The 25308-nt window shown below is 58.1% G+C and overlaps 3 protein-coding genes across 4 annotated transcripts in view; 1 reads left to right on the plus strand and 2 right to left on the minus strand.

Moving 5' to 3' along the window:
* The window catches only part of L3MBTL2 (L3MBTL histone methyl-lysine binding protein 2), a 21686-nt gene extending 14571 nt beyond the window's left edge, over positions 1-7115 (plus strand). For both annotated transcript variants that reach the window (XM_028115476.2, XM_028115477.1), the window contains 8 exons: positions 360-436; positions 612-716; positions 1444-1591; positions 1995-2077; positions 2615-2849; positions 3328-3393; positions 4561-4677; positions 5048-7115. In XM_028115476.2, the coding sequence (XP_027971277.1) occupies positions 360-436; positions 612-716; positions 1444-1591; positions 1995-2077; positions 2615-2849; positions 3328-3393; positions 4561-4677; positions 5048-5160 (944 nt within the window). In that variant the 3' untranslated portion in view covers positions 5161-7115. The remainder of the gene's footprint in view (positions 1-359; positions 437-611; positions 717-1443; positions 1592-1994; positions 2078-2614; positions 2850-3327; positions 3394-4560; positions 4678-5047) is intronic.
* Positions 4496-15207, minus strand: CHADL (chondroadherin like). Its single transcript, XM_088025388.1, has 6 exons — positions 15200-15207; positions 13590-13758; positions 11190-12890; positions 10497-10663; positions 9565-9763; positions 4496-4750 (listed from the first exon to the last, which is right to left on the minus strand). Exons 1-5 carry the CDS (start codon positions 15205-15207, stop codon positions 9583-9585), a joined length of 2226 nt encoding a protein of 741 aa, XP_087881514.1. The 3' UTR covers positions 4496-4750; positions 9565-9582.
* A 7042-nt stretch (positions 15208-22249) lies between these two features.
* RANGAP1 (Ran GTPase activating protein 1) overlaps positions 22250-25308 on the minus strand; it is a 32742-nt gene continuing 29683 nt past the window's right edge. Inside the window, exon 16 of the mRNA XM_028115441.2 lies at positions 22250-23303. Within this exon, the coding sequence (XP_027971242.1) occupies positions 23234-23303 (70 nt within the window). The 3' untranslated portion in view covers positions 22250-23233. The remainder of the gene's footprint in view (positions 23304-25308) is intronic.

A 25308-nucleotide genomic window follows, 5' to 3' on the forward strand; every position in this document is an offset into this window, starting at 1 on the left:
CCCCACAACACCACCGTGTGGTGGGGGTGACCACCTCCAGCATGTGCATGGTGGTACCAAGGTCCAGAGTGGTTGCATGATTTGACCACAGTCACTCAGTTTGTAAGGGTTTTAAACCGATTGGAACCTGGAGGTTACGTGATGTGGGAAGCGTCTGGATCTTACGGGTTCAGTAGTTCCCACAGAGAGCTCCGGACGTGTTCTGTCTTCTGGTCTAGGTGGGGGGCACGGGGTGCCAAGATACAGATTAGAGCACATGCAGGGCAGCCCCCACATTTCTGGGGAGGGGAGGGAGCTGGCCCTGTGAGCAGCCTGCAACTCCCTTCTCTCCCTTGCTCCCTCTGCCATCTCCCCAAAAGAGAGGCGCAGTGACATGGCCCACCATCCGACCTTCCGGAAAATCTACTGTGATGCTGTTCCTTACCTGTTCAAGAAGGTGAGGCACAGCCCTCGGGCACTTCTCATCTTGGCCACAGGCCCATTCCAGGCCTCACGACCCCGGGGTGTTCCTTTCCCTCCCTGTTTCCTTCCCAGGCCTGTGGCAGATGAGGCCAGCTCCCCCCACCCTCCTCCTGGGCCACCCAGTTTCCCCACTGCCCCATTCCTTTAAGGTTCGAGCTGTCTACACGGAAGGTGGTTGGTTTGAGGAGGGGATGAAACTGGAAGCCATTGATCCCCTGAATCTGGGCAACATCTGTGTGGCAACCATCTGCAAGGTGAGCCTGGGCCTGGCCCTGTAGCTTCTAGGGTGGCTTTCGGGAGCTGGTGAGGTGGCACAGAGCCCTTCACATCCGTCCCCTCTTCCCCACTCTGGCTGCTCTGGGAGTGCCGCACCTCTGAGAGTAGGGGTCTTACCTGCTTCTTGCCCAGAATCGACTTTCGTGTCAGGTCCCAGGCGTGTTGGAGAGGTGCTTATTGAACACCTGGCCTGAGCCTGGTCCTGTGTCGGGTGTAGGCCCCGCCCTGTCAGCCTCCCTGGGGGCCTTCCCACCGCCACACGTCCTCTCCTTCGAGTGGCGGCCTGGCCAGGAGCCATGGCTGTGCTGACTTCTCTGCACGCCACCTCCATTATTGCTGTGGCCTGAGCACTCCACCTTGGCCCCCCTGGGGACATGCTGATTTGTGCATCCAGCCAGTCTTCTCCAGGCTGGGCCTGTGTGCTCACCACCAAAAACACTGGAAAAGACAGACGTAGTCCCCGCGGGAACAGCATTTGCTGTCTAGTGAGGAAAGTAAAGAGCCTCATGAGTATGAGGCTCATGAAGTATGAGACACCCAGCGGTGCTGAGTGCTCGGAAGCAGAAGCTCAGGGAAGGCTGAGATCTAACTCCGGTTGGATCCATCTGCCTCGTGTCCCCACCATAGCCACCTTACCCTGGGATGGGGGTGCAGTTCATGATACCATGGTGTCTGCCTGCCCCCGCCCCTCCCCCCCACCACTAGGTTCTCCTAGACGGCTACCTGATGATCTGTGTGGATGGGGGGCCCTCCACAGACGGCTCAGACTGGTTCTGTTACCATGCCTCCTCCCACGCCATCTTCCCAGCCACCTTCTGCCAAAAGAATGACATTGAGCTCACACCCCCAAAAGGTAAGACAGTCCTCATAGTCAGAAATGGCAGTGTGTGCCCACAGGCCCAGATTCCTGCCCAAGCCGGACCCTGGGCCTTGGAGTCTTAGAGTGGATTGGAGAGCTATCAGAGCCACCCAAGCCAACACCACCAGCCCTTACACTGGGCTGACTTAGCTCCATGGCTAATGGGTATCTGGGTGAGCAGAGCTCCCACTTGTTCCTTTAGGCAGTGAACAACCTGTACGACAGGACCAGGGTCCTAGAGCAGGTACCAGCCTGGGGAGGAGGGAAGAAGGCTGCTGGGGAGACTCGGGCTGGGGCCTGACCCAGCTGTGGGTGCCCATTTGGCCCGTGCTCCTCTCCTAGACTCCCTCCTGCCTTCCTTCCTTTCCCTCCAAATCTATGTTTTCTGCTCCACCAGGCTACGAGGCACACACTTTCAGCTGGGACACCTACTTGGAGAAGACCAAGTCAAAAGTAGCTCCGTCGAGACTCTTCAACATGGTGAGGAGAGGGAGCCTGGGTGGCTCAGTTGGTTAAGCGACCGCCTTCGGCTCAGGTCATGATCCTGGAGTCCCGGGATCGAGTCCCGCATCAGGCTCCCTGCTCGGCAGGGAGTCTGCTTCTCCCTCTGATCCTCCCCCCCTCCGTCATGTGCTTTCTCTCTCTCAAATAAATAAATAAGATCTTAAAAAAAAAAAACAAAAAAAACATGGTGAGGAGAGCGAGGAAGCACGGGGCCTGGGGTGGCCCTGCCCGCCGTCAGCGGTGTTAATTCCAACCCCCTTCTCCCTCCTTGAGTCTGGACGGTGGAGACCAGCTGCTTTAGGGGATAAGTCCCAAACCCTGCCATAGGCATTCTGCCAAACAGTCCAGCCTGCTCCCTTTCCCGGAGGGGCTGGTGCTGGGAACAGAGAGCAGTGGGACCACTGCCAGGGGGCACTCCCCCACAGGCACTCCCAGCCCACTCGCTCTCCCCAGTTCAGCCCCACCGGGGCAGGGAGCTGGCTGCCTTGGTCACTGCGTCTCCCCACTCCCCAGGACTGCCCCAACCATGGCTTCAAGGTGGGCATGAAGCTGGAGGCCGTGGACCTGATGGAACCCCGGCTCATCTGTGTGGCCACGGTGAAGCGGGTGGTGCACAGGCTCCTCAGTATCCACTTCGATGGCTGGGACAGCGAGTATGACCAGTGGGTGGACTGTGAGTCCCCCGACATCTACCCCGTCGGCTGGTGTGAGCTCACTGGCTACCAGCTCCAGCCACCGGTGGCCGCAGGTCTGGGCTCCCGCGGCCCCAGGGGACTCTTGACTTTCCTTTTCTTTTTCCTTCCTGCCAACCACTCCCCTGCCCCATACCTGCCTCATTCTTTGGCATGAGACCCAGAAGTCTCCTGGACCACTTCTAATGAGAGAGCGGCCCTCGTGCCCCCACCTCCCACTCCTGACCTGTCTCCCTCTCCCTCCGGCCTGCAGAGCGCCTTCCTTGACCTTGCCCACCCTGTCGTATGCTCGTGCCCTTGTGCACCAGGTAAACCGCCCAGGCCCCTCAGAGCAGCCCAGGTGACAAGGGTGGGAAGAAGGGACAGCCGCTCCCCGTCCCTCCCCCATTCTCATTGCCCAGCTTTGGCTTTCCTTCTTGGGGTGTCCTGTGTGTAAGGGAAGCTGGTGAGGTGTGGAGGGGCTCTCGGGGTGCGCCTGAACCGTGTCCTCTTCAAACTCTCCTGTTACCTTTTGCCCTTGTCTTTCGACAACAGAGCCAACCACACCTCTGAAGGCCAAAGAGGCCACAAAGAAGAAAAAGAAACAGTTTGGGAAGAAAAGTAAGTGATGCTCTCAAGCAGCCAGGCTGACGTGGGACTTGGAGCAGCTGGGCCTGTGTCTCTGGGAGCAGGGGGGGGGTCACCGCGCAGGTAGCACTCTTCACGGTCCCCCCATCTGCTCTCCTTTGCCCTTCGGCCCCAGCGGGCCTGTCAGCCTTTGTCTCAAGGGACCCGAGCACAAAGAGGGAGCCTTCCGTCTCTGGCAGTGGTCAGGATCCCAAGGAAAACAGGCAAGAGATGCCATTTATAAGAGAGAAAAGGGGGAGGGGTCCCCATCCCTGCTGTCCTGTGGTCAGAAGTCAGCACGGCCCCATCGGCCCCCCGGCAGTGCACAACTGCTGTTTGACAGTAAGATGTATGGGGGCTGGCAGTTTCTCCTCAAGCCTGTCGTTCTTCTCTTGGGACCCTCAGGGGTGGGAGCTTCGGTGTCATTTCCTTAGGCGGGGCCCCAGTCTTCAACGGGTCCTGAGCCCTGTGCGGGCTCAGCTTGCGGGGACGGCAGGTGGAGTGGGGCGGGGAGAGGGGGAGGTAAAGCCATCCTTCAGAGCTGCCGGCCTGTGGCAGCAAGATGGGCTCCATGAGGTGGCACCACACAGAGAAGAGCTTGTCCAGAAACAGGACAAGGAGGAGGCAGATGCGGTCCCTGGGCAGGATCAGGTTTGAGTTGATCATGTGGGCAGGCCCTGTGCCATCCACAGTGCTGGGGCTGGGAACGGCACTTCACAGGTGAGGAAAGGAAGGAAGCTCAGCAAGCACACCCAGGGGAGCCAAGCTCTCTGCGCCCGAGGGGCAGCGTCAGAGTTCACACTCTGTTCCCCCACATTGGCACCTGCCCCTCCAGTACACTGCCTCTGCTCACCGCTGGATGGCCCCCTGCCGTCGAGCCTCCCATGGATACAGCCCTGTGCTGAGTTTCTTTTTTCTTTTCTTTTTTTTTTTTTTTAAAGATTTTATTTATTTATTTGACAGAGAGAGACACAGCGAGAGAGGGAACACAAGCAGGGGGAGTGGGAGAGGGAGAAGCAGGCTTCCCGCTGAGCAGGGAGCCCGATGCGGGGCTCGATCCCAGGACCCTGGGACCATGACCTGAGCTGAAGGCAGACGCTTAATGACTGAGCCACCCAGGCGCCCCTTCTGTGCTGGGTTTCATTCTGTTTTTATTCAAAGGGAAAAGAATACCACCGACCAAGACCCGGCCCCTCAGACAGGGGTCCAAGAAGCCCCTGCTGGAGGATGACCTGCAGGCCGCAGAGAAGATCTCACCGGATCCTGTTCCTGAAGAGAGTAAGAGCCTCCCGGGCAGGGTCAAGCCAGGGCCGGCCTGCTCCAGTGCTCAGAGGCAGCCCTTCTCCCCCACCTGGGCACAGAAGAGGAGAGTCCAGTGTGAAGGGACTTTTCTGGGCACCAAGCAGTCCTTCTCGGACCATTGGGCCTGGAGAGCTTCCAAAACACCCACCCCCACCTCTGAACGGAGCCACACATCTCCAGCCGGGCCCTCTCCATCTTGCCGCCTGCCCCATGGGGAGGAAGGTGCCATTCCCACCTCCCCGCCACATCCCGAGGGCCCCCATTTGTAGGGAGCCAGAGGCCCCGCCCTTCCCAGAGTTTCACGCACACTCACTCTGTTCTCCAACCGCCCCCCCTTCCTCTTTAGTCATTGCCGTGCGCGTGAAGGAAGAACATCTAGACATGGCCACGCCGGACAAAGCCCCGAGTCCAGAGCTGCCTGTTCCCCTCGAGAACATCAAAGAGGAGACAGATGACTAAGCCTTCCCCACGGCCAGCCCGGGGCTCCTCTGTTGCTACCACCCTTACCCCTGCTTTAGTTTGGAGACCGAGCCTTTTTGCCTAAGTTCTGCCAGGTGCTGTGAGGGCGGGCACCGAAGGACCTCTGCCCTCCTCTGGCCAGGCCTGCGTGACCGGGGCTGCCCGAAGCCTCCAGATTTGTCTGTGAGCGACTCCTTCTGCAGCTACAGTTCCCAAAGCTCTTCCTCACAGTAACTTCCCTCCACACCCACAAACCCCTCAACTGCCATGGGGTCGGGGGCTGCCCCAGTCATACTGGAAGACGAGTCCGTGAGGCGTGTATGGGTGTGGCCGAGCAAGTCCTGTAACAGAGGCCTGGAGCGGCTCTGGAGGGGGAGCCAGCCGCAGGTTGGTGGTGAGTGGTGTGGTGGGTGCCTGAAAGCAGCCACGTGGAGCAGCCTCTCACCTCTGGGCTTGGCGCTCCGCTCCTCCCAGCACCCTAGGGAGGCCAGGGAACCCCATGCGCGCGCCCACCTCTGGCAGGCAGCTACGCAGCAGTGACCAGGAGGCAGGTTCTGGTGACTTGTGAGGTGGCCTTAACCTGGTTTCTCTGTTGGCAAGAGGACTGACCCCTATTTCCTAAAAGGAACAGTGGAACAGAGGTGGGGCCTGCCCCTGGCTAGGGGGCTTGCACCAGGTGGGGAGGCTTGGTGGCCGAGGGGATGCAGAGGTGGCAGGACTGGAAGGCAAGGCCAGGGCGATGAGGAGGCCCCCGCTGGCCGGGGGACCACTGCCAGCTTTGCGCTTGGCTGGGGCGTGTCCTTCCACCCCCTTCCCCCTGTTAACCAGGGCCAGGTGCAGCCCTGCCTGGGGGTCACGGGGCAGGGGCGCGGTCAGCCCTGAGGAAGGGAGAAGAGGGTAGCGGGACATGCTTCCTGGCTCTCTCTCCTTTCCTGTCCATCCTCCTCTCTGAAATTACATTCTAGAAGCTCCCCTAGTGTCTGCCCAAATTTCAGTAGCTTTTATTTTTCCCAGTTAGTCTCCTTGGAAACCGTCTCCTCTTTCCGTCTCTTCAGTAACTTCTCCCGGAACGTGAGGTGGAGGCAGGCTGCCCTTATTTCTTGTCTCTGGGTGGAGACGCACCGCCAGGTGGGCCCCGTGTCGTCCCCCACGTGGCACGGCTGTGCTGCCGCGAGCGTCCAGCTACACTCTCTGAGCTGGTGTGTCAGGCTGCCACTGCCCGTGCTTGCTGGGCGGGGTGCCGGCCACGCGTTTGCTCGCGACCCGGGCTGATGGGGTGACCAGCCCAAGGGGAGCTGATTTCCAGTCACTTTTTTCCCAGAGAGAACTTGATCCTCACTCCTTTACTAAAGGCACTAGAAAGCCCCACATGGTGTAGAAACCAGGCCCAGAAAGCGGTCAGTTGGTGCAGCCTGAACTCCCCCAAAAAGTGACTAGATTTGGAACATAGTGAAGATCAAGGACAGGCCATGCCTTCCCCTGCTGTCACACACGCACCCCAGCCCTGGACAGTGACAGGTCAATAACCTCAGCCCCCAGGGGAGAAAGATGGCCTGGGGTACGCATTTGGGCTCACAGTGTACCCATGGAGCTCTTGCAGGCTCCTGCTCCCAGCTGAAGCTAGTGCCTCGTCCCCAGACCCCTTGCAGTTCGGGGATCCCGTTCTGACTGGAGCTTCTGGGAAAACTGGGCTTGGATGGCATTGTAACCTTCAGTTCCTTCCTCCTGAGCGAACTGCAGCCTGCCTGTGCCCTGATGAGGATGGCAGGGTCGGAGGACAGGCCAGCTGCCATTCCCGCCCTCGACTGGCCGCCCCGGACTTCCTGAAGTCCTTCGTCAGATTTCTGTTTCTTAGAGCTGAGTGTATTCTCATCTGTCACCTCCTGTGAAGGCTGGGTTCACACATGAGCACAATGAATAAATGGCCTCATTTGAGCGCCCCATCTCCATAGCAACCACACTGTGGGTTACCCGTATTTGCGTCTCTGCCATTCCTCTCCTGCAAGACCCTGAGCTCCCCAGGGGCCGAGCCCGGGCCTGGTCTGCCGCAGCAGCCTGGTACTAAGCCCCATGAGTGTGTGACCTGAAAATATGTGACTTGTGTTGCTGGGGCCGAAAGGTCTACTTGATTCATCACAGATGGAAGTGTGGGCTTCTGGGAGGTTTTCACTCCAGGCACAGGACCAACTTTGTACCTCACTTGCCCTTGGAGCGAACCGGAGAGCTTGGAGTCCAGCCGGGGGTGGGGGTTGCTGCTGGTTATGAGACCTCCTGAAGAACCGTTTCCATTCCCTGTGCCCGCCGCTCCATGACCGGCAGTGGCTCCCTGGTGCAGATGAGACCAAGTGCAAATGCACACACCTTTCCTTTACTGTTCCCCAGTCTAGACACAGTTCAGCTTCACAGGAACCCTGAGGTACAGGTTGACTTCATCTTATCAGAGTTTAGTAACTTGTTTGCTTAAATTCACAACTGTTAAATGACAGCAGCAGGATCAAACCCAGGGTGGTCTGCCATATTACCACCAGGAGGTACTCTTCATTCATTCAGTGTCCTTTCTGAAGAATCTTCTACGTGCCAGACAGCACGCTAGAGGTTGGGCCTCAAAATTGCAATGCATGCGTGCTCCTGCCGTGGCCGTGAGCAAGGTGGGCACGCCCAGAACGGGACTTGGGGCCTTATGTGATCCTCGAGGTCAGGGTCCTTTTTTTTTTTTTTTTTTTAAGTAGGCTCCATGCCCAACGTGGAGTTGAGATCAAGTGTCATGCTCAAAAAAAAAAAAAAAAGTCACATACTCTACCAACTGAGCCAGCCAGGCACCTAGGGCCCCTATCAATTCTTTCGTATTCCTGGGAGGAAACTGCCACTTTCAGCAAAAATGAAAAGCCCATAACTCCAGGGCTAGCATTCGGTGGATGATCTCCATGTCCAAAAGGGTGGGTGGATGGAATGGTCTGAGATGTACCAATTCCTGCTGCGGCCAGCATACCACGGGAGTCAGGGTGCGGGGTCTTCCCTTTCATCCAAAGCCCTGACCTGCAGCCGGCCCCGTCAGCGCTGCGCTCAGCATCCACGTGAGCTTCCAGGGCTGCCGCCGGGAGAGAACACGACGCTCTTCATCAGCGCCACCTGGCAGGACGTGTCCGCGGCCATTAATGCCGTTGTCATTACTGCTAGTTCCAGATCTGACCTCTAAGACACAATTGCTCACTTTCAGCTTGGGGTCTTTCTAGGGGTTCCTTCCTCCCAGCCTACCGGACAAGGAACACTTAGGAAGTGAATTGGGCACACCCCCCCGCCCCCCGCCGGCAAAGAAGACATACCTCAGAATGAGACCTTACTCGGAAAAAGGGTCTTCACAGAGGTAATCAAGTTAGAACACGGTCATCAGGGTGGGCCCTAATGCAATATGACCCCTGTCCTTCTAGAGAGAGGGAATTTGGAAGCAGGAAGATGGGACGGGGGGACATGCCATGTGAAGTCAAGCAGAGGAGTTGTGCGGCCACAAGCCAAGGCACATCTGGGGCCACCAGAAGCTGGAAGGGGCTCAGAAGGCTCGCTCTCCCCTGCAGCCTTCAGAGGGGGCACAGCCCTGTGGACACCTTGCTCTCCGGCTTCTGAGGACAGTGAGACAAAAATGTGTGTCGTCCTAAGCCACCCGGTTTGTGGTCCTTTTTCACGGCAGCCCCTGGGCGCTTCTACACCATCTCATGGTCCCCGGGCACCCAAGTCCTGCGAATGCCGGTCCAGGGGCAGGCTGAGCCCCGTCCTTGTCTTACCAGGACCCACTTTTCTGTTCTCATTTTCCCTCTCAGGACTGGCCTCACCTCCGTGTGCCCTCAGCACACAGCAGGGGTTCCCGCATGCAAGGCCCCCCGTATCCTGCTCGCCCTTCAGTGCGTGCTGCACAGTTTCACTACAGCCGAGGGCTCAAGGACGTGAACGTAAATGCCAGGCGGGTGATGGGACACCGCAGAGCAGGGGCCAGCGTGCGGCTGACGAGCCCCGGGAGGCGGCCGCAACAGCGCCTGGGCCTCTGCTCTTTCTGTCCCAGGGGTGAGCCAGGCCTTCGAGGCCAGGAGGGGGTGAGTCAACAATGACCCAGCAAATACGGTAACAGCGGCATTGCTTTTAGGAACACGTTGGGTCCAGGTATCCTGTGGCTCCTCGGAAAGACCGCTGTCCCACAGGATGTGGTCATTTCCCCATACACCCACCTGGGCCCAGCCAGGGGTGGAGGAGGCGAGGAGCAGGGACAGGTATTAGGGCAGGGAAGCAACGAGTCATTGCCCAGATCTGGAACCACATGAATTAGAACCGAGAGACGCCAGATTCCTGCTCCCCTGGGCTCTCTGGAACCTGACCCACCCACCGAGGCCTCCCCCCAACCTGCCTCAGGCCAACCTTGTCTGCTGTCCACCGTCATCCCTTCATGCGGGCTCTCCTGGCACTGGACCTGGGGGCGGGCATCCGCTTGGCCTTCCTGGCAGCCCAGCCGGGGCAGGTTTCAAAGAGAGCAGTTGCAGCCTTCACCCTCTGGCCATGGGCGCCGGGAGGGGCGGCACAGACGGCCCCCACTCGCAGGTTCAGCCCCATGAGCCACCTGAGGAGAGGAGAGAGTTCAGGGACCCCGCTGTGCTGAGCCTTCCTGAGGGACGCGAGGAGGTCCTCGGGAACTGGGGGGCCGTGGAGCCTGGTGGGCGAGGGCGGGCTCTGGAGGGGAATCCTGGCTCAGCCCCTCACCAATCAGGAGACTCAGAATGAGTCACTTCAATCCTCAGATCCCTTCTCTGTAAAAAGGGGACAGTAATAGTAATAAATAGAGACAGAGAGCTCAGGGTGCTCCAGACACTGTTCAAATCAATCTATATATGCGAGCTGACAGTGTCATCCTCACGAAGAACCCCCACGAGGTGGACATGATTCCTTCCGTCCCCTTTACAGATGAGGGAATGGCACAGAGAAGGCGTGGGGCCCCGAGTTAGTCGCACAGCAGGATTGGAGCCCAGCTCTGCTGGACTCCAGGGTTCCTGGTGCTTTCTTATGAAATTAATGAAGTGCCCACAAATATTTATTAGGTCCCGCCCCACTAGGCTGGGAGGATTGCATTCCCACGTGATGGGTGAGGGAATCCAGGCCCAGAGAAGTTCACCCCAAGCCCCAGGCCCTTCTGGCTCCCTCAGGAACGGCAGCTGGCTCTGGCAGGACCCTCCCCTCCGAAGATGCTCAGCGAGCGCAGCCACGGTGCCCTGGGGAGAGGGTGGGGCTTGACTGAGAGCAGCTGGTGGGTCCCCAGCTGGGGCGGGGGCGGGGGGGAGGCCGGTGAAGGCGCCCACCTGTGCAGCGGGAGCAGCTGACAATCACAGTGGAAGGGATTGCCGCTGAGGTCGATGAGCTCCAGCTGGCTGAGATGAGGCAGGGCAGGCATGGCCTGCAGCTGGTTCTTCTGCAGGTGCAGGCTCTGCAGCCAGGGCCCCAGGCCCGAAAAGGCCCTGGGAGAAATCTGCGAGGACATTCCAAGCCTTGGTGTGAGCTCCTGCCAGGCCCGTCTCACCCCTAGGCCTGGGAGGTAGCCCCATGCTCCCCCAGCAGAAGGGAAGTGGAGATCACAAGGTGGCCCTGGCAGAAAGGGCAGTGCGGACCCTGGTTGGTCTGATCCCAAAGCACCTGCCCTTTGCATGTCCCCCGGACGCCCAGCTCATGGTTCTTTCTGCTATGCCCGAACACGCCCCGATAATGGTAGATCCCCTTGGTGGCTCCAGCCCTGCCCTCAAAGTGCACAAGAACCCCATGGACCCACCTCCTCCTTCCTCCATGCTCCGGCAGCACCCTCCCTGGCTGGCCTCTCTGTGTGGCACCGGAGTCCACCTGGTCTGTCCCCTGGGGGCAGGCATAGGGTCTGGCCTATCCCAGGGGCACCCGGACCAGCCTCAGGCCTGGCTGTGGGGGCAGCAGTGTCTGCCGGAGTGAGTGCATGCTGCATGGGGCCTCATGCCGCCTCCCCCACCCCTACTCTCTGCCCCGCGCACCTGCTCCAGGCCACTGCTGTTCAGGAAGAGGTGCTGCAGTGAGCGGCCCACGGGCCGGAAGGCCCCGTCTGGCAGGGCTTGGAGCGGGTTCCCCGAGAGCTGCAGCTCCAGGAGGGCGGGCAGCCCCTCCAAGGCCCCGGTGGGCACCCCTTGCAGCTGGTTCCTGTCCAGGTGCAGCTTCTCCAGCTCCGGGGCTGGGCCTATTGCCCCAGGGGACACTTGGGTGATGCGGTTGCCGCTCAGGTAGAGCCAGCGCAAGGCTGGCAGGCCTGTCAGGTCCCCAGGTTGCAGGCGGTCCACGGCGTTGTTCTGCAGGTGCAGGGAAAAGAGGCTGGGCAGGGCGCGCAGGGCGGCCCCGGGCACTTGCCGGAAGCGGTTGCGCTCCAGGTACAGGTAGCCGAGGCGGGGGGCCCCCTCCAGGGCAGCGGCGCGGAGGCCGGCGAGCTGGTTGTCCGAGAGGTAGAGGTAGATCAGGCTGCCCAGCCCGGCCAGGGCGCCCGCCTCCAGCTCGGTGAGGCCGCAGTGCTGCAGGTGCAGCGACACCAGCTGGCCCAGGCCCGGGAAGGCGGCTCGCGGCACCGCGGGGAAGTGGTTCCGCCTCAGGTCCAGGAGCTGGGTGTCGCCGGGGAAGCCGCGGGGCACGGCCCGCAGGCCCCGGCCCTCGCAGCCGCTGTGCCGGGACTCGGAGGCGCACACGCAGGCCCGCGGGCAGGGCCGGGCGGCCCCGTCAGCCTCGTCGGGGGCGGCAGGCGGGGGGACGCGGGGCCGCGCGGCCGCCCGCCACTCTTCCTCCGCCGCCGCCCCCCCGTCTCCGGGGCAGCGCAGGTCGGCGGGCCTCAGGGCGCCCAGGGCCTCCCCTCCAAGGCGCCGCGGGCCCCCGCACGTGCCGTCCGAGCGCACCCGCGCGCGCGCCAGCCACTCGAGCAACGGCCGGGCCTCACAGCCGCACCACAGAGGGTTGCCCTGCAGCCGCAGCCGGCGCAGCCGCCCGGGGCCCTGCAGCGGGGGCAGGGCGGCCAGCTGGTTCCCACGGAGGTCCAGGGTGTGCAGGCGCGGGCAGCGCGCGAAGGCCCTGGCGTCCAGCGCCTGCAGGGCGCCGTGGTCCAGCAGCAGCTCCCGGAGGCCGGGCAGCGCCAGCCCGTCCTCCTCGCCCACGTAGGTGAAGGGGTTGTGGCCCAGCTCGAGGCGGGCCAGGACGCGGGCCTGGGACAGGGTCGGCCCCGGCAGGGCCTGCAGCTCGTTGTGGTGCAGGCTGAGCCGGCGCAGGGCAGGCAGGCCGGCCAGGGCCTCGGGCGCCAGCACGCTGAGCGCGTTGTGGGCCAGCTGCAGCCAGCGCGCGCGCGCCAGCCCCTGGAAGGCCATGGCGGGCAGGTAGACCAGGGCGTTGTGGGCCAGGTTCAGTGTGGCCAGCGCGCCCAGCGCCCCGAACGTGCCCGGCCGCAGCTCCTCCAGCATGTTCCCCTCCAGCTCCAGCCGCTGCAGCGAGCCCAGCCCATCCAGGGCCTCCTGGGGCAGCGAGCTCAGGCGGTTGGAGGCCAGGTTGAGGAGGAGCAGGCGGCCCAGGCCGCGGAAGGCGCCCTCGGCCACCAGCTCCACCTGGCAGTGCCGCAGGTCCAGATGTGTCAGATAAGGCAGGTCCTGGAAGGCAGCTGGGGGGATCACCTTCAGCATGTTGCCTCGGAGGTCCAGCCGCTGAGTCAGCTGAGCGGGGAGAGGCAGGGGGAGGCTGAGCAGCTTGAGGACTACAGCCTTTGCACGCGCTGTTCCCTCAGCTGGACACTCTTCTCCCCCTCACCTTTTCCTCATTCTCTTCATCCTGCTCCCCGACACCTCCTCCAGGAAGCCTTCCTCCCTAGCCACCTGGGAACTGTCGCTGCCTGTTTACTTTCCCTCTTCCCTCCTAGCTCTTGACTCCACAGAGCAGAGACCATATCTTATTCCGGTACGTCCCCTGCTCTCTCTAGTTCTCTCCCACAGGGTTTGTAATTAATTCCATATATTTTTAAGATTTTTTTATTTATCAGAGAGAGAGAGAGCACAAGCAGGGGGAGGGGCAGAGGAAGAAGCAGGCTCTGTGCCGAGCAGGGAGCCCGATGTGGGGCTCGATCCCAGGACTCTGGGATCACGACCTGAGCCGAAGGCAGACGCTTCACCAACTGAGCCGCCCAGGCGTCCCAATTCAATATTTATCTTACAGGTCACCTACTTGTTCCAGTCACATAGAATTTGAAATAGATTGTCTCCCTAGTGGTGGTGGTTATTCCCATTTTACAGATGTGAAGACTGAGGCTGAGCGAGGAAAGGTGACATGCCAAGGTCTCCCAGCCAGGCAGTGGCAGATCCCCTGGTGCCAACACAGGCTCCTCCTGCTGTCCTCCCTGCCCCCCTCACCCTGCTGACCTCAGAGATGGCGTCTGGCACCTCAGTGAGGTTCTGGTGCCGACAGGCCACGTGCCGCCTGGGACTGTCGCAAACGCACGTCTGTGGGCAGCGTTGGGCAGCTGTATGCCAAGCTGGGCCCAGTGGCAGCAGCAGAAGGAGCAGCAGCACCAAGGAGACTCTCCGGGGCCTGGGAGAGGGAGAAAGGGTCCGTTGTTCACAGGGGCAAGGGTCCCATGCTGTCCCCTCACCGAGCCCAGCTCCTGTTTCCGGAGCCCCTGAGACGTCTTCCTCCTTTGGCCCCAGGGAAGGCGTCATTGCTCTGAGCCTCACGACACTCCATGCAGCAAAGCTTCTATTGTTAGCCTTGTTTAACGCTGGGGGAAACTGAGGCTCAGAAAGGCGACTTGGCAAGTCTCCTCCACTGCCTGCCCCTCGGCTCAGGGAGGCCTTGCTGGAGGCAAGGATGACCTGAGGGCTCAGAGGGTGTGCCCAGGCTGTGGTGAGGCTCCCGGGTCCAGGGGGAGGCCTGGACCTCCCAGCGTGAGGGTGGCAGAGACAGAAGCAGCCCGTCCCCAGACATGGTGGCAGGGAGCATAGTGGCACCCGCTGTAGGAAGACGGCCTGCAGCCAGAGGGGCACCCAGGCCGGGCCCAAGTGTGTAAGGCCAGGTTCAGGGGACCAGGTGTTACAGGGTCCGAGGGGCTTGAGGAGCCTTACTGGCTGGTCAGAGCCACACTGGCAGGTGAGCAGGAGGCTTAGGCCTGTCGTCCATCTGATGCCACCCCGCCAGCCCGGACTGGGCCGGGGGTGCTGAGGGGATGGGCCCGGGCTCTGCTTTGGGTAGCTCCATCCCCTTCCCCATCCGTCTTCCCCCAGCGTATCCGTATCAGCCTTCACCTCACAACCACAACCGCTGCCTGTGGCTCCCCCACACTCTGCTCACCACCACCAACCGAAGGCAAACTTCCAAGATATTCCAAGATACAGACGGGCTTCTGACACTGCCACCTTAAAGCCCTCCAGCATCTCCCCACTGCCTGACTCCTGATCCCACCTGGAATGTGCTCCGACTCTCCAGGGTCACCCTTGGCTCCCAGAGCAGAAACACACACGACAGAGCTTCCTCCTCGCCGCCCGTGACTCCCAAGTCCCCCGGCTCTTGCTGCTGTTCCCAGCCCACATCTCGGCCTCCGGGCAGCCCGTGCCGGGCCCTGGGCCCCAGGCCGGGCCCCCATCCTCAGCCTCCTCACTGCTCTTCGCCCTCTATTGTTCAGTCTCCTTGAGGTCCCATCCCCTTGAAGGCTGGGGCTGCTGGCATCCTTCCGAGGCTCAGGGTGGGCCGGGGAAGGGGGGCCCGTGGGGACAAAACCCTCAGGGACAAGCGTCCAGGTCGAGGCCTACTGAGGTTGAGGACGCGCCCACAGCGGCTCGCTGGAGCATCCACCCTGCCATTCACCACCTTCCTCCGAAACCACTTCGGGGACAGCCTTGGAGAATCTGTCCCCCAACAGATCCCAGAGCCCCTGTCCCCCAACCCGTCAGAGGCCCAGAGAGGGCCAGGGGCTTGCCTGCAGCCCCTCAGCTTCTGTAGACGCCCCCTGGTACCCTCCCAGGGCCCAAAGACTCACCCCTCCATGCTGCCTCGCCTCGTACTGCCAGTCCAGCCTGGATGCAGCGGGAGCCCCCCTGTCGGGCCCGCAGGCCTGGCAGCAGGGACAGGGCTGAATGGGAGGCATTGTGGGCAGCCCAGCCCGAGGCTGAGGTGAAGGAGGGGCAGGCAGGGGCGGGAGAGTGGCTGGAGTTACAGGGCCTCCTGCCCGGCGCCAGCTCAGGGCTCAGGATCGCAGGCCAGGTCTGAGAGCCCAGCCCGGACAGCTGGGTCCCCGGCGGCTGGCAGGGAGGGGCGTCTCGGGGCCAGCCTGTGGGTCCCAGACCCGGGCTCCCTCCCAGCTGTGGGCTGTCGGGCAGTATTAGTAACTAGCTCACGGGGTTGCTGTGGGGGCCCAGGAAGTCACCTGGAACATAGTAGGTGCTAGAGAATGGTTCACTCTGTCCTGTTTATTACACATTTACGTACATTGTTTAACACCGTACAGATGCTATTCTGCAATTTTTTTCTTTTTTTTTTTTTTTAAGGCTTTATTGGTCAGAGAGAGAGCAAGCACAAGCCGGGGGAGCTGCAGGCAGAGGGAGAGGGGGAAGCACGCTCACTGCTAAGCAGGGAGCCCGATGCGATGCGGGACTCGATCCCAGGACCCTGGGATCACAACCCAAGCCGAAGGCAGACGCCTAACCGACTGAGCCACCCAGGCGTCCCGATTTTTATTTTTATTTTTTTAAAGATTTTATTTATTTATTTGACAGAGAGAGACACAACGAGAGAGGGAACACAGGCAGGGGGAGTGGGAGAGGGAGAGAAGCAAGCTTCCCGCTGAGCAGGGAGCCCAATGCAGAGCTCAATCCCAGGACCCTGGGACAATGACCCGAGCCGAAGGCAGATGCTTAACGACTGAGCCACCCAGGCACCCCTGCAATTTTTTTTTTTTTTTCCACTCAACATCAAATTATCGAGTGATCCTGGCTAATTCTTCTTAGTCATGTTCATTTTAACGGCTGTGTAATATTCCATTGTGTACAGGTGGCAACTCTACTTATCCATTAATCTTGGAGATTTTGGTTGCCTCTAACTTTTTTTTCTTCCATTTTATTACAAATAATATTGCAAAACAACATCCAAATACTTATATTCCTGGGCACATGTGCATTTAGTAAAAAATGCAACAGGGGCACCTGGGTGGGTCAGTCAGTTACACCTCTGACTCTTAGCTCAGGTCTTGATCTCAGGGTCGTGAGTTCAAACCCTGCCTTGGGCTCCACGCTGGGCATGGAGCCTACCTAAACAAAAAAAATTTTTTTAATGCAACAGTTCGTGTAAACTGTAGCAAACTTTTATACATCCTGTGATTGTTCAGATCCATGTTGCTGGTGGATTTGCATGTGTTGTTATTCAGTTTGCGTGGATCTTTTTTTTTTTAAACCAGAAATAGTGCCGGACCACAGGCTTGTGCTTTATTTCACCCAGCCAACTTCATGTCAGTGGCATCACAGAGTGTGCAGTCCTTGGTTTTTTTCCATTCAACATTATGTTTGTGAGCTTCATCTGTGATGCATATTTTTAAAATTTAATTTTTATATAGCATTTCAGCACTCCATTCCAAAAATATCCCACAGCAGTGGCATGGGGGGGTTGGAGACCGGAGGGCCATCTGCCCCAGATGCAGGCAACAAAGGGGTGTGCGGTCGGTAGGGAATTTAAATGCAAGGGGACTCAGTTGGTTTGCTTTATATTGTCATCACGTGCTGGTGATTCTAAACACCGCTGATGCTAAAATATTCCTGCCTGCTTGGGTGGACCATTCTCACCTCCGCTTTCTTGGTACCACATGGTGCAATTAATCCATTCCACTCTTGATGGACATTTGGGTTGTTTCCAGGCGGGGGCTATTATGAAGAGGGCTGCTTACGACATTTGCACGATTTTTGTTTTCTTTTTGAAGATTTTATTTATTTGAGAGAGAGCGAGAGGGAGTGAGGGCGCACAAGCGGGGGTGGGGGGGGGCAGAGGGAGAAGCAGGCTCTCCACTGAGCAGGGGACCTGATGTGGGGCTTGATTCCAGGACCCTGGGATCATGACCTGAGACGAAGGCAGATGCTTAACCAACTGAGCCACCCAGGCATCCCTGTTTGCACGTCTTTTGGAGAACATAGCACGACCCATCTCTGTCAGATAGACAGATGGGTGGAACTGCTGGCCATAGAATGTGCTTATTTTCAGCTTCAATGGATATTGCCAAACAGTTTGTCCGAGTGTTTGTACCAATTTACACTTTCCCCAGCAGTGTAGGAGCTCCATTGCTCCATTCTCACCAAGGCTTGGTATCATCTGTTTTGCCATTCTTTTGTCATTATAATAACAATAAATAAAATCTTTTAAAAAAAAGTAAGCATCTTTTCATATGCTTTTTGTGAAGTCCCCATTCGAACATTTTTGTTCATTTTTCTAATGAGATGATTTTATTTTTAAGTAATCGCTACACCCAATGTGGGGCTCAAACTCATGACCCCAAGATCAAGAGTGGCATGCTCTACCAACTGAGCCAGCCAGGCGCCCCTATGATGCCCCCTTTTTTTTTTAAGACTTATTTTAGGTGAATGAGAGCGTGAGCAGGAGGGGTAGAGGGAGAGGGAGAGAGAATCTCAAGCTAACTCCATACCGAGCGCAGAGCCCAATGCGGGGCTTGATCTCAGGACCCCGAGATCATGACCTGAGCAGACACCAAGAGTCAGACGCTTAACCAACTGTGCCACGCAGACGCCCCCCATGAGACCTTTTGATAAACAAAATCCTGTTCTCACTGCTACACAGTATCCATTGTGTCAATACCCTATAATGGCAAACTAAGGAAGGTCTTTATGATATTCACCGACACACGATCTCCTAAAAGATCAGTAGTTTTGGCTTTTACATTTAGGATTTTTTAAATTGTGGTAAAATGTACATTACATAAGATTTACAATTTTAACCCTGTAAGTGTACAATTTTGCGGCATTAAGTGCATTCACAATGCTGTGCAAACCATTACCACAATCCATTTCCAGAACCTTGTTGTCATCCGAAACAGAAAAATTTTACACCCAAAGAGACAGTAACTCTCCTGTCTTCACCCAGCCCCTAGTAACCTCTCTTCGAGCTACCTCCCATCAGTGCAATCACGTATTACTTGTCCTTCATGTCTGGCTTCTTTCACTGAGCACACTGCTTCAAGGTTCATCCATGCTGTAAGCATGTGTCCGAAGTTCATTCCTTTTTATGAATGAACAGTTCTCCACTGTGTGTGTGTGTATTTTTAAAGATTTATTTATATTTATTTTAGTGAGAGAGAGAGAAAGCAGGGGGTTGGGCAGAGGAAGAGGGAGAGAGAGAAACTCAAGCAGACTCCCTGCTGAGTGTGGAGCCCAACACGGGGCTCGATCTCATGACCCTGAGATCAGATCTGAGCTGAAACCAAGAGTCGGACGCTCAACTGACTGCGCCACCCCAAATATGTATATTGATCACATTTTATCTGTCAACTGTTAATGGACACTAGGCCGCTTGCACCTCTTGGCTCTTGTAAAGCTGCTGTGCACATGGACATACAGGTATTTGCTGGGCTCCCCCCATTCCCTTCTTTTGGGTGCACACACACCAGAAGTGGGAGTGCAGGCAGTTGGAAGCCCCCTTTTCTCCACCTCGTCTCATTCTCTTCCCTCTGTCTCCCCCCAGAGGCAACCACTTTCCCAAGGTAGTGTAACTTCATTATAATATATGGCATTAACCATTTTAAACTATCAACAGTACGTACTGCTTTGCAAACTTGTTTTTTTCACTCAACATTTTCAAGGTTTATTCACATGAATGAAGACAGCTCCTGCATCTCCTGTATTCACTTTAATGGCTGCATTTAAAAAAAAAAATTTTTTTAGGGGTGCCTGGGTGGCTCAGTCAGTTAAGTGTCTGCCTTCGGCTCGGGTCATGATCCCGGGGTCCTGGGATCGAGCCCCACATCAGGCTCCCTGCTCAGCAGGGAGTCTGCTTCTCCCTCTCCCCTGCTCCTGTTCTCTCTCTCCCGCCTCTCAAATGAATGAATAAAACCTTTATAAGCTTTTATTTAAGTAATCGCCACACCCAACCTGGGGCTCGAACTCACAGCCCTGAGATCAAGAGTCACGTGCCCTTGGGACTGAGCCAGCCAGGCGCCCTGTAACTGCGGCATATTATCTCACTGCATTCTGCACATGCTGTAATTAACCGTTTTTTTCCCGATGGACATTGAGGTTATTAATTTTCTGGACTCTTTCATGAAACTGCCCTTGTAACTTGTTACCTTGTGCACGTGTACAACGGTTTCTCTAGGGTAGACCCTTAGAAATGGAATTTGGGGTCACAGGCTACACGTATCTTCACCTGAGTACCTGCCAGATTGCTCTCTGAGGTGGTTTTATTAGTCTGACATCTCTCCAACATGTGCAATGTAAGAGATTCAGCTCTTTCCTGGGGTCATGACCTCTCAATGACATCTGCCAGTCTGATCCAAAATGGCGTCTCGGTGGCTTTATTTTGCACTTTCTTGATTTCCAGTAAAGGGGAACATATTTTTGCTTCTCAAGTTGCATCCTCTGTGAACTGCCTGTTCATATTCTTTGCCCATTTTCAATTGGACGTACTATTCTCAACACTAATCCTCAGGCAACATATGTTACAGTCTTCTTGTATTTTATCACCTTGCCAATTCTTAGGGTGTTTTTCTTTTTGACAGTAGCAAATTTCCTTATGCCTGTGCTTGTGTGATGTCAAACAATGCTCTTGTATTTTAACCTTTTTTTTTAAATAAAAATATGGCTTTTTTTTTTTTAATATGGCTCTTAGATGGATGGATCTGGCTCACTTTGAATGTTTGGTGGATGGCTGTGGTCTGTCCTTCCACCCCATCCTGTCGCCCGCCTCCCCCAGACTAACTCCTATCTTGAACGCTGGCTTTACCACACATACGCGTACGCCTAAACACAGTTGCTTTTGGCCCCATGGTATGGTACTGAGATTTTTCTCACTCAGCATCCTTCCTGATTCATCCACACTATGCATGTAGCCGGAGTTGATGCACTTTCATGGTTGTGTGATGTTACACTGTATAGCTTTGCATTTTACCCACTTTCCTGATACTGGCCTGAGTCGTTTCTAGGTTCCTGGGATCAGGAAGTGTTGTTTGGGAGTGCCTTTGGCCGTGCTTCCTGGGGGCTTCAGAATGGAATTATTGCTGGTTTAGCCCCAAGCCCATGGCTGGACTCCCTTTAGTGAGAACAGCCTGGTGCTGAGCAGGCCTTTCCTACCTGGGGGTAACGTGCCGTCTAGGCCAAGGCATCTCTCATCTTGCAGACCCCAAGGCATGGCCCTCAGAGACCTGAAGCCTGTGTAATCCCAGGGTTGGCTGTAGTTCTTGGGAGTGTTTTGAGTCCAGGGAAGTTCCAAAAGCTACACAGCTCTCTCAGTAAGCAGCCGAGTTAGAGGCTGAGCCTCAGGCCCTTCCCTGCACCTGTAGCTGGTCAGGAGTTTTGAACTCTGAGCTGGTCTGAAGGACTGAGTAGGGGCCAGGGCCTATACCCCTGAGACCAATGGGACCCTCTGCAGCGTGTGGGTCCGAGGAGCCAGGCAGTGCTAGCCTGCTGCAAGGTTAAATGAGATCGTAGTGCACTTCTCAGTCTGAACTGAAGCTTGCGCCTTCATAACCTAGGAGGCCACAGGGGCCAGCACCAGGTAGCCCGGAAGGAAGAGCCAGGCCAGAGAACCTTGGGCAGGTCCCTAACGCAGCCCTGAGCCTCAGTTTCTCCATCTGTTAAATTATCACCTGTGAGAAATTCTACTTCAATCTCCAGACTCAGCTCTTACATCCCTTTTATTTTAAAATCTATTTGAGAAGGAGCACATGCACAGGAGGTCGGGGAGGGCTAGAGAACGCAGGAGAGGGAATCTCAAGCACACTCCCTGCTGAGCGCAGAGCCCAACGCGGGGCTTGATCTCAGAATCCTGAGATCATGACCTGAGCCGAAATCAAGAGTCGGACGCTTAACTAAGCCACCCAGACGTCCCTTGCGCCCCTAACTCTTGAAGACTTCCCTGACCTCACTGCCCACTGTCCCTTACACTAGGCCATGACTGTTAGTCTCCTGCACCAGACTGGGAGCCCCCCCAAAAGCTGTGCCTGTGGTCCAGAGCTCAAAACAGGGCCTGGAGAAGGGGTGGGGGTTGGAGTTGGTCAGACCTCCACCTGCCTTCCGCCGTATCACCTCACATGCGGGGTAGGGGGGTAAGGCATGGGCATCTCTTCTGCCACCTGGCCAAGACAGAGAGTGCCTGTTCCTGAGTGATCCATAGCCAGTAAGGAAACGCTGCCCCCTAAGAAAGCCTGGAGGGACCTCTTCAATTCTGTAGGAGACACGGGCTCCCCAAGTGTGCCTGCTGTCTAAGGTAGGCAGTAAGGAGGGTCTGCTTAGCTGTCCTCACACCACATGTGGCAAAGGGAAGGAAGGACCCCGGTGGAGGTGCCCTCCACTCCAGACCTTATGGCCAGATACCCTGTGGTGGCTTCCCAGCCAAGCTCAACCCTGTGAAGTGACCTTGCTAGCCAGACCCAGGGGGTTCCTGACTGTGCAGCCAGTGGGGCTTGTGGCAAAATCCAGACAGTGTCCGGCTTAGCCACGTCCAAAAATGGAGCGATGCAGAGGCTGGAGGAACTGCAGCCCAAAGGCTAGGTAAAGGGTAACACGAGGCTGGACAGACGAAACAGGCCCAACTCAGGCCCCTCGGTGCCCAGAAAAGGAGATCCTTCCACCACCACCCCACCCCCGACCCCCACGAGTCACGGCCCACTCCTGGGCACGAACCGCCCAGCTGTTCAAGGGGAGCTGATGTGTCCACACACATCTGGGCCTGGGCAAGAGTGGCTGCCCCATGGGACGACACAAGGTTGGCACAGGGGCTCTTCTGCGGACGGACAAGCCCGTACGGATCGAGGTGGGACTCTAGGTACTAAGCCCCAAGAACTGCCCACCTCAGGTGAAAAATTTCTCAGTCCCCACGCTTGCCACACATGACTTTATTTGTGAAGCCCCGGGCACAGCCCAGACACACAAAGAGCACAAAGGGGAAAGCACAGAGCGTCGGGGGGGAGGGGGGCAGCTCCAGCGCAGTCCCCACCCTGTCCAGGTCCTTTAAGAGCGTCCTGAGCCGCAGTTCAGGCTCTGCGGGCCCTGCCCCTGCCCCCTGGGGCCGGAGAACAGTTTTGGGCCTGCCAAAGAGCGCCCCCTCCAGCTTGGCCCCCAGGCCAGTCACAGACCTCTCAGCAGCAAGGGGCAGGCCCCATGGGTCTGGACCCAGCACCATCTACCCAGCAACTCCTGCTCCTAGAACCTCGGTGTCCGCCACTGGCTTTTCTTCCTGTCCACACGGCCTGGGAACCAGGGTCTTGCCTTCTGCTGACTGCCCCACGGCCCCACCCCCGTGGCAGGCCCTGCCCGTTAGGCCGTAGAGATCAGCCCAGCAGGGATGGATAGTGGGGGTGGCAGTGGCTAAAGGCCTAGGGCTTAGTGACAGGAGGCAAAGTCAGCCACTAGGTGAGCAGCCCCAGGCAGGGCGGGAAACGCAGCCCAGCCGCAACACAGAGGGAGGGGATGGTAGACAGACAGCAACTCCCCAGGCTTTGGGGCAGCCCAGAAGGGTAGGGAAGGCAAGGTGGGAGGGGACAGCCACCAGGGCCTCGAGCTGGAGGCATGGAGCAGCAGAGTGCCCTCAGATGGCAATGAGTTTAATGGCAGAGCAGCTTGCAGCCCTCTCAGGGGGGCCAGCTCCCCTCCAGTGGGACCAAGCCAGTCCAGCAGGGAGACCTTAAAAACCCCAACCCTGACAGGAAGCGCACACCTGCACACGCACCACACCGACACGCACTCGGGGACCGACATGACACAAGTGACAAAGACCCTCCCTGCCTCTGGCCAGAGTCCTTCATCCGAGTCCCTTCCCAAGTCACTGGTCCAGGCCAAGGGCTGGGGGAAGGCTGGCTTCGCATCTAGACCTTGTGCAGCGTCTGTAGCAGGTTGTGGCGGGCAAAGGAGCAGGACTCCAGGGCTCCATTAGGCCTGTGAGGAAAGGACAGTCAGTGGGGGGGGGGGGGGGGGGGACACCACACAGCCCGGGGCCAGGGACTGCAGGCTGCAGCAGGGGGCACTTTCCCCACGACTTGGGGGTGGGGAGGGCGCGTGTTTCTGAGGCTGACGACTCTGGGAGGGAGACAGATGTTAGGAGCCCGCCTTCGGTACACTGCAGGGTGAGGCGTGTGTGAAGCTCACAGGGGCAGCAATGCACCCAAGGCCACACGGCCCGGAGCCGGCCGGAATGCACGACCGGGCAGCCAGGAACCCAGGCCCCTGCTCTCCACCCAGCGGCCTGTGTGAGGGCCCTTCCACGGGGCACAGGGCCACGGTGTCCTCACAGGCACTGGAATCCCACCTGGGCCCTCAGAGATAACGGGTTGGCCATTGTCACCATCAAGATCATGAATCTCACTACAGACGAAGAAAGGAGGCTGGGCGAGTGTGGGGTGCAGCCAGGATCCACAGCCCACAGACACTGACCTGGTCTAGGATCGCCCTGGGATCCTAGACCACTGGGCCAGGAGTTGAGGGAGGGGGAATGTGCCTGTCACTCTGTGGTCACTCAGTCGCCTCCAAGGAGGCCTAAGGGACAGCTTTTACCAATCCCCCTCTTTTAAAGTAGAACAGACTGACGCCTGCGCTGGGGGTGGGCAAGAGGAGGCAGCCTGCCACTGACCAACAAGGGCAAGGGTGAGGGTTTCTTCTTTTGAGTCCACGCCTAGCCCAAGAGCAACAGAAAGGCAAAGAGAACAATTCTGACTAGAGACCGAAGAAGACAAAAGGAGCTGGGCTTTGTCCGGGGTGGCAGGCAGGGGCTGGGGCCATCATGTGGAGATGTTCCAGGGAGCTAAGCCCTGGGGTCAAGTCCCCTGCTGTGTGGGAACCGGCACGGGGAGAGCGCACCTTGTGGGGAGGCAGGGCCGTGAGCTCTGCGGCCAGGGTGAGGGCTTGCCCAGGACTCTGGCAGACGGACCAACCACTCAGCTCTTCACCCAACATGGGGCTTGAACTCATGACCCCAAGATCGAGAGTCGCAGGCTCCGCCTACTGAGCCAGCCAGGCACTCCACAGCTCAACTTTTCACAAGGGCCAGTGCAGCTGCAGCGGAAGGGGTGGTGTGGGCCATGGCGGCGGTGGGGGCCAGGTGTGGTGGCAGGCAGGTGGGCAGACACGCGAGAGCACGAGGCCCAAGGAGCACATGGGACCGCAAGACGTCGTGGTGGCAAAGAGGCCGTGGCGCCGACAGTCCCGGAAGCTGGCCGGAGATCCTCACCGCGCCGAGCCAGATCACCCCACATCACTTGTTCACGTCCCCCGAGGCAAGGGCTGCATCCTTGCCCCATTCCCACTTTCCCCCAAGGCACTGGATTCACAGGAAGTGTGGATGGTCACAGCCACCAGAGACAACCTCATGCAACAGCTTGGTGGGCCAGACAGGGAGACTAAGGCCTAAGGAAGGCCAGGAGTTGGCTGGGGCCACAGAGGACCTCAGTGAGGACAGGGGATGAGCCTTCCGACTCATCCCTCGTAGGCGCTGGGGTCTGAAGGCTCCTTGCCACCCAACTGTGGCCACTGCCCCACCATGGCCCAGGACCCTCCTCCGGGACAAGGCCAAGGTTTCCAGGTCTCTGAGCATCTGGCATCCGCAGGGGAGCGGCCTATGGCTGCAGCAGGCGGGAGTGACAGGCCCCTCTGGCCTCAGCCCTGTGGCTGAGGAAACGGACACAGAACTGCTCCCAGAGACATCACTGAGGACAGGACCCCAATCAGCACTGCGAGCAAACCCTTTAACTCTCCAGCGCTGTTTCCTCACCAGGAAATGAGGGCCATTCCATGTCCTGTTTCTCTCAGGAAAAAACACCGTTCCTGAGTCCCACATCCTCAGCTTGGCACCCCGGAGGAGAGACTCAAACATGGATGCTTGAGAGCCCCTCACAAGCCTGAACGAGCAGCCCAGGGAAGCCTCCACGGACTAGGGGTCTGCATCCGC

The sequence above is a fragment of the Eumetopias jubatus genome, unplaced genomic scaffold (genome assembly GCF_037043125.1).
Source record: "Eumetopias jubatus isolate StellerSeaLion01/CBP00866 unplaced genomic scaffold, mEumJub1_p1.0 scaffold_8, whole genome shotgun sequence".
Classification (NCBI taxonomy): Eukaryota; Metazoa; Chordata; class Mammalia; order Carnivora; family Otariidae; genus Eumetopias; species Eumetopias jubatus.

Bases quoted from the DNA above. Each gene is read 5' to 3' on its own strand.
- CHADL (XM_088025388.1), bottom strand. The intron at 10,664-11,189 runs GTGCGCGGGGCA...ATGTCCTCGCAG, and splicing joins ACAGCAGTGGCCTGGAGCAG to ATTTCTCCCAGGGCCTTTTC. The intron at 9,764-10,496 runs GTGGGCGCCTTC...TCCTCTCCTCAG, and splicing joins CAGCTGCTCCCGCTGCACAG to GTGGCTCATGGGGCTGAACC.